General features: G+C 49.2%; 1 protein-coding gene across 1 annotated transcript; it reads right to left on the bottom strand.

Moving 5' to 3' along the window:
• Positions 1–3765: 3765 nt before the first annotated feature.
• On the bottom strand, positions 3766–5248 carry LOC150044806 (sperm motility kinase 2A-like). Its single transcript, XM_090321176.1, has one exon. The coding sequence runs from the start codon at positions 5209–5211 to the stop codon at positions 3766–3768; it is 1446 nt and encodes a 481-aa protein (XP_090177302.1). The 5' UTR covers positions 5212–5248.
• Positions 5249–7336: the final 2088 nt, after the last annotated feature.

Genomic DNA, 7336 nt, shown 5'->3' on the forward strand with positions numbered 1-7336 from the left:
AGAACCCGACACTCATCAGGGCTGACATGGTCGCACTGTGCACATGTCCTTCTCCCTCGGTCCACTCTGCACACCGGCCCACAACCACCTTCCTCACACCATTTTTTAGTTGGCCCTCACAAAGCTGTCCCTCAGTAAACACATACATCCCTTGTGCAACACCAGAGAAACCAACCTGTGCTACAAGAGACTAATGACATCAAAAGCATTGCCAGATGCTGCTGGCTCACATGTGGCATCCTAGCTTTTCTAGAAGCTGACACCTGGAAGATCGAAGGTACAGCCAGCCTGGCCAGATTCCATCTCCAATTATCTAGAAGAATGCAAGCCTGGAGGTGTGAATGCACTGGTCCAGCACACACCATGGCCCTGTGAACTAAGAGACAGAGCTTGCAGGAGAGAGAAAGAGGAGAAAGGCAGACAAAGACAGATCCAGGTGGAGGCAGGGATAGAGAAGGAATGGGAAAGGGAGAGGAGGGGAAGGAGAAGAGGTGAAGAAGAGGAGAAAGTCATGGAGTAGGTACATAGAAAAGAAGGAAATGCAGTTCAAGCCCCAGTTCTAGCACACACTCACAAACACATACACATGAAAAACAAAAGAAAAGAAAAAGAAAAAAGCATTGAGAAATCAGGAAAATGAACAGTCCTCTTCTCCCCATCCACCCTCTTCCACGGAGGCCTGGACCATGTGGAATTCAGGATTCCTCCGCTTCCTTCTCTCTGTTCTCCTTGAACATGAGTGTCAATCTTTGACTTGAGCTCAATACTTCAAACAGTGGTGAGGTAGACCACCCAGGCATTCCAGCCCAGCACCTGCTGCAAATCTCATCAGCCTGCTCTGCAAGCTCAGCCTCTTGACCCCAGTGCTCATACACCAAAGGCCACATGTGCTCAACTCCTCCAAACACAGCATCCGCCCTCACAACTTCCTCTGTGTGGAACTTCTATTGCCCTGGCTGAACCAACTCAATAGCCCAGCAGTGAAGGGCCCTCAGCCAGACTTACTGAATTCCGTGAGGGGGCAGCTGTGCCAACACAGGCAGAGTCCATCCACAGACCAGGTCCATCCAGGACAGGTCCATCCACGGCCACCACTGTGTCTCCATGCTTTTTCAGGTCTGTCGCTCCTTACTCTCAGCTCCAAAGAAAGGAAAATATTTTAATTCATACACTTGGTGATTCTCAAAACGTCCCTAAATGTTCTGTTTTAGTATTTGAAATTCAGTCTCACAGCCCACCCCCACCACTCCCAGCACTATGATTTCCCCTGGGAGAAAAATTGGGCTCTGCTTCTACTCCATGTGGCTTACACCTTCTCCTGCACAACCAAAGAGGAAAGAAAGCACCATCCTAAAAGCCCAGGCACTTGGGAAGGGGTGATGCCTGGGGGCCTGTCTGGAAACTCACCGAATCTCTACCAGGATATGCTAACACCGAGTGCAGACACATACACCAGTCTACCACTGGCTTCCACCACCATTTTTAAGGGGTCCCTCAGTAAACACATACATCCCTTGTGCAACACCAGAGAAACCAACCTGTGCTACAAGAGACTAATGACATCAAAATGAAAGGGAGGGAGGGAGGAACGAAAGGAGATAGAGGGAGAGAGAGACAGAGAGACAGAGACAGGGAGAAAGAGAGAGAGACAAAGAGATAGACACAGAGAAAGAGAGAGGGTGAAACACAGAGATAGAAAACTGAAAACAAAGAAATGTTCAGGAAGGAGGGAGGGAGGGAAGGAGTCAGAATGGAAGACAAAGAGAAGAAGAAGAAGAGGGAAATAGGAAAAAGAGGAGGAGAGGAATGAGGAAAAATACAAGTGGGAAAGGCTGGAAGTGGCACTGTGGCTCCAGGGGGAGGGCAGCTGCCTTGACCTGAAGAGCTCAGGGACAACGCCCAGGCCCAGAGTTTGAATCCCATGACCGACAACTACAACAACAAAATGAAAAGTGGGGAAAGTAGATGGAAGACAGGGAAAAGTAGACAGAAAGAAAGGAGATTAGAAGCACTGAGTTTGAGCCTCAGTACCAACACATACTCACAAACACATACAAACAACAACAAAAAGAAAGGAAACAAAAGAAAAAGCATTGAGAACTCATGGAAATTAACATTACTTCCCCTTACTACCCACTCTCTTCCTTGCAGACTGGCCTTTGTGGGAATTCAGGACTCCAGCTCCCACTCAGGACGTTGTTCCTCTGTTCCTCTCACTTCTCCTTTACCACCAGTGCCACCTCCAACTTTCACCAGGTCCGCAGCGTTTGGCTTCGTTGGATCTCACTGCTTCTCTCACCTGAACCCCATCTCAACCTTTGATGGGAGATCTGTTACCCAAATAGCCAGGGCAGGACCACTGATCCACCAAGAGCCTACCCTCCCTCTTGTGCACACCTCCTCAGCCTGCTTTGCAGGCTCAGCCTCCTGGCCCGACTGTGCACACACCAAAGGCCAGCAGTGCACAACCCCTCCCTATCACACACTTGCCACCCCGAGACACTATCAGCCCTCAGCACTTGCCTCTGTGTGGAAATCTAGTGCGCATGTGTGAAACAACACAAATAACCCAATGGAGGAAGAGCTCTCATCATCCAGTCTTACAGAATGTCTGTTCATGTGGGAAGACAGTTATTGCAGGCAGGGTCCATCCACAGGCAAAGTCCATCCAGGCTTGGTCCTCCACAGCTCCACTCCATCTTGGTGCTCTTTCAGGTCCCTTGCTCTTTCTCGGGTGTCTCTGCCTCTTGGTGAAAGGAACCATAATTATTTTCATTCCTACACTTTGCCAGTCCAACAATGGGCTCTGGAGGTTCAGGATTGTTCTTATACTTGAAACTCAGTATCCCACCCTCTGGCTGTCCAAAGAGAAAAATGTGGGTCCACAGAGGGAGCTGTCATTCTAAGCACTATGTCAAGGTGGTGGAGTCCTCTAATTACACTAGGGTTTCTTTGTTATTTACTGTCATCAGTGACCAACTTTGAAATAATGGACTTCAGGCTAGTGACTATGTTAGAATAGTAATGAGGTTTACAAGAACACAATGGAGAGGTAACTGCATTGAAATGGAGGAAAACTGGGTCTGAAACTACTGACCAGGTGCATGGGGACAGGTCCCTCTCCTTTGCTACTGAAGATCTGCCCTCATGTGCTGACTCAGCCAGTAAAAACTAGGGTTCTCAAGAGCTTGAGACAGTCACCTGGAGACCAGCAAAGGATAAGCAGAGTCCAAGATGATTCAGCCCCTCAGATGAACAGGCTCCTATATCAACACGCTCAAGGGCCTCTTTCAAACCTGAATAAATAAATAAACACTCAGGGAAATAATATATAAAGGGTCAGGTGATGACCTGCTGTAGCATTTGAGACCAAAATGCCCTAGTGTTCAGGAGACAAATGAGAGTAAAGTTAAATGAAGGTCAACGTGAGTAAAAAAGAGATCAAGGTGGAATGCCACAGCCCAGGGAAAGAACAGGAGTCTTGAGACCAACTTTCAGCTTACCTTTCAGCACTGGAAAGCCAGCTCAAGTGTTTGCTGTCCTGGCACCAGTTACCCGGCTGAAGAATCCTCTAGCACTGGTCACATGGCTTGGCTGTGCTGGACTGAGGCATGCTGCACACCAGCTGTGTGAACTTCCTGCAACTCTGTAAGTTCACGCCTCTCTGCATTTCCACATCCCAATTGGTTCTGTGGCCTTCAATTGTGCTCTTTCGGGGTTCTGAATGCCCTTCTCCGAAACAGGTTTGTTCCTAAACTGTGCATATTACATTGGGGCTGTGACACAGCAGCAGAGTTGGCGAAGAATGGCCATTACCCTGTCAGCCACCCTCCTCCAGCCCCATCTGTTATTCAGGTGAAAGGCTGAAGCCTCCACCTGTACAGGCTGCCCAGAGGGAAGAGCGTTTTCCTGTGAGGGATAACTCTCTGGGTTTCTCGGCCAGCCAGGGAAAAGCACAGAATCCTGGTCACGGCTGCAGCTGGAGCTCTGCAGAAAGCTGAGGGGAATGGCGGGCACACTGGCACTTCGGCGGACCTTCAGAGGTGAGTGCTTGCCACCTTCCTGCGACTGGTATTCTGAGGACAAGCTGGAGCGCTGGAGTCGTGCAGGTGCGCTAGCTCTCCTTCCTGGAGGCAGGAGTCTCTCAGGAGTTGGGCATGGCGCAATAGCAGAGGGAATCCTCTGTAATTCTGCCTTGCTGGTGTTTTCTTTGATATTTTCTCTGATGGCCAGGTAGGTGCCCATGGCTTCGTTGAACGCCCGGTCCCGTATCGCCTCTTGAGTGTCAGCCAAGTTGTAGCCCATGTGGCTCATGACACTGACAATTACGGGGTCCAGCTTTCCGGGCAATGGCTCCTCGGGACCCAGGCCAAATCCCACCCCTTGATCCAGCCACGGGTGCTCCATGATTTGGCCAATATTGGGCCTCTCGTCCGGGTCCACTGTCAGCATCTGGGAAAGCAGGTCATGTCCCTTTGCAGACAGGTAGAGAGGAGCCTCGTACTTGGCCTCTAGGACAAGTGCCCGAATCTCAGACAACTTCCTCCCCTCAAACGGGAACTTCCCTGTTGCCATGACATAGAGCAGGACCCCTAAGGTCCAAATGTCCACTTTGTACCCGTCATACATTTGATGCAGGAAGACTTCAGGGGCCCGGAATGTCACAGCTCCACAAATGCCCTTCAGCCTCTCCCCCGGTGTCAACCTCACGCTCATGCCAAAGTCCATCACCTTCACATTGCGTTTGCCATCCAGCAGGATGTTGTTAGGCTTGAGGTCCCGGTGTGCGATGCCCCTCTCATGAAGGTAGTGCACCGCACTGGCGATCTGTTGAAACAGCCTCCTGGACTCAAATTCAAACAGGCGCTGGCGGGGGGACCTGAGGATCCAGCCCATGAGATGTCCCCCACCGGCTAGCTCCATGACCAGATACACACACTCTTCGTCCTCCATCACCTCAAACAAGCGGATGATGTGTGGGTGATGCACAGTCTTACTGATGTCCACCTCGTTTGCTATCTCCTGGCTCTCCAGATCTTTTTTCAGGAGAAATTTCATTGCCACCTTGGTGTCTGCGAGCCGGTGATAGGCCAGCTTCACATAGCCGAAGCTGCCATACCCGATGACCTCCTTCAATTCATACTGCCCAATGATGGTGATCTCCTCCTCTGAGGACGAGGAGGTGAGGGACACTTTATTGACCATGGCCATTTTTCAGTTTAATCAAGGTTAAACTTATCTACAATTATCTAAATGGACTTGGTGGAAAACAAAGCGAATTTAAACAACCAAATAAGGACAAACCCCAGAACGAAATGAGATCCCCAAATCCAAGGAACTGAAACACAGACCCCCACACGCAAGTAAAACCTCAAAATCCCTCCGAGAAAGTTGAGCGGGTCACTGAGGAAAAGCTCCCAGTGCCGTTAACTGCCAACTGTAGAGTTCAGCTGCTTCACATGGACCCTGCTGAAGATTCCTCACAGTGGTCCATGATGTCATGGGGGAGGTGGACCAATCACGAGTGAGCAGTGACATCAGTTAGGAAGTGGACCAATCAGAGCCAGGCATGCACCCACTGGCAGTTATGTTCTTGGGCCTTGATGACAGTTGTCCAGGGAGTATTCAGGGCCTGAGCACTGCCCCTGAGCTTCTTTTGCTCAAGGCTACCACTTGAGCCACAGCACCTGTGCTAGCTTTTTCTGTGTATTCGGTAGAGAGGTATTGAACTCTGGTCTTTGTGCCAAAGACCACTAGGCCAAACTCCCAGCCCCCAAAGTATAGTTCTTATGCCATTCTTACATCGAGTATAACATATTGTATTTTCTTTGAAATGTCACTATTTATAATGAAAGAGCATGTGTTTTCCACAAATGCCCTAAATGAGTGTGTGCCTTCACCTTCTGACCACACCAGTACAGCCGGGGACACTGACCTAAACCGCCCTGGACTGCTCGGCCAAACACTGATGCCACGGACTCTCCTCAAAGCTATCTCATCCTATGTCTACCCTGTCATGGGAGCCAGAAGAAACAGGAACTGTGGAGGCCCGGAGTAATGAACTTGACTCCCAGGCAGGGGACTGTGATATGAACAATTAAGTCTGCTAGGGAGGGCATGGGGGCTGTGATTTCCATTTACCCCAATCCCGTTTCTGAAACCCACCTAGCCCTAGCCGTCTTTGGCCCACCAAACCCATTTCTGCAGCAGCAGGACCCATATTTTTCTTAGCTAAGCTGGTTATGAGTGTCTATAAATAAAGAAAAATCAGGAGATGTGGGGAATCCTGCTATCTGCCATCTGCCCTTGATCATGTATGCACTCAGTGAAGTAAGTCAGGCTCCAGAGGGCGCCAGACTCCACCCACCTGGAGCAAGTGGGGCGTGTCTCAGGACACCATTGGCTGACGGTCGTCCCTATTTGATGACTGGGCTGCGACAGCTTGATCTGTATTTAGCCAGCATGTTGTGGACTAAAGTAAGACCTGCACCAAGAGTCATGGTCTCCGGGGTCTGCATTATTCGGGGGCCCCATCGCCATCTTACCCCTGCCACATGGGTGTCCGAGAGGGACACCAACACCCTCCCCTTGTTTTTCTCCCATTTTCCTTCCCTCCTCAAATGTTTGATTTTTTTTTGCATAGGTTTTTTATTCTTTGTCTTTCAAAAAATTTTTCCATATATTTTATGGTAATTAATAGAAGGTGCATTACTTCACAAACACTGATACCCCTTCTCATGTCTTGGTCCCCATTTCCCTCCCCCATCCCTAGCCCTCATCTTGTTTTCCCCCCTTCCCTATCCGATTTCAAATAACCAAACACGCATGTATATGATATATCAGATAACAAGGTGAAATACTGTAACAATATGAGATTTCTAAACTGCAAGAAAAAATAGATGAAAAAAAGATCAAACCAATGCAAAACTGTAAAAAGTGGAGTAGAGAAGCATTAAGACATAGTACAAAGAGGAAATAAAAGCTAGAATAGCAGATGTGGACCAAAGTACAACTTCATCTTGGATATCTGAGCTTTTCCAAAGTGGACACAGAAGTTTTGAGTCAAATCATTTTCACTACCAAGTCTCCAGGTCTCAGGCTCTCTTGCAACTGCATATCAACAATGTTGTAAGCAAACTTTGCACAGGAGCACACAGAAACATTCCAGAAGGAAAATTATAAGGAAGTTTATTAGACGGGTGTCCATCTTGCCCACGGGAGAGAGGGGGGGAGGGAGGGAGGGATCCAGGAAGATCATGCTAGTGGAGGTAGGATAGGCGGGTGGAGAGTGCCGGTGCCGATCTCAGAAGCTCCATGGTGGAGTTTCAAGCTGCCC

The sequence above is a fragment of the Megascapheus bottae genome, chromosome 29 (genome assembly GCF_031878675.1).
Source record: "Megascapheus bottae isolate mThoBot1 chromosome 29, mThoBot2.hap1, whole genome shotgun sequence".
NCBI classification, from domain to species: domain Eukaryota; kingdom Metazoa; phylum Chordata; class Mammalia; order Rodentia; family Geomyidae; genus Megascapheus; species Megascapheus bottae.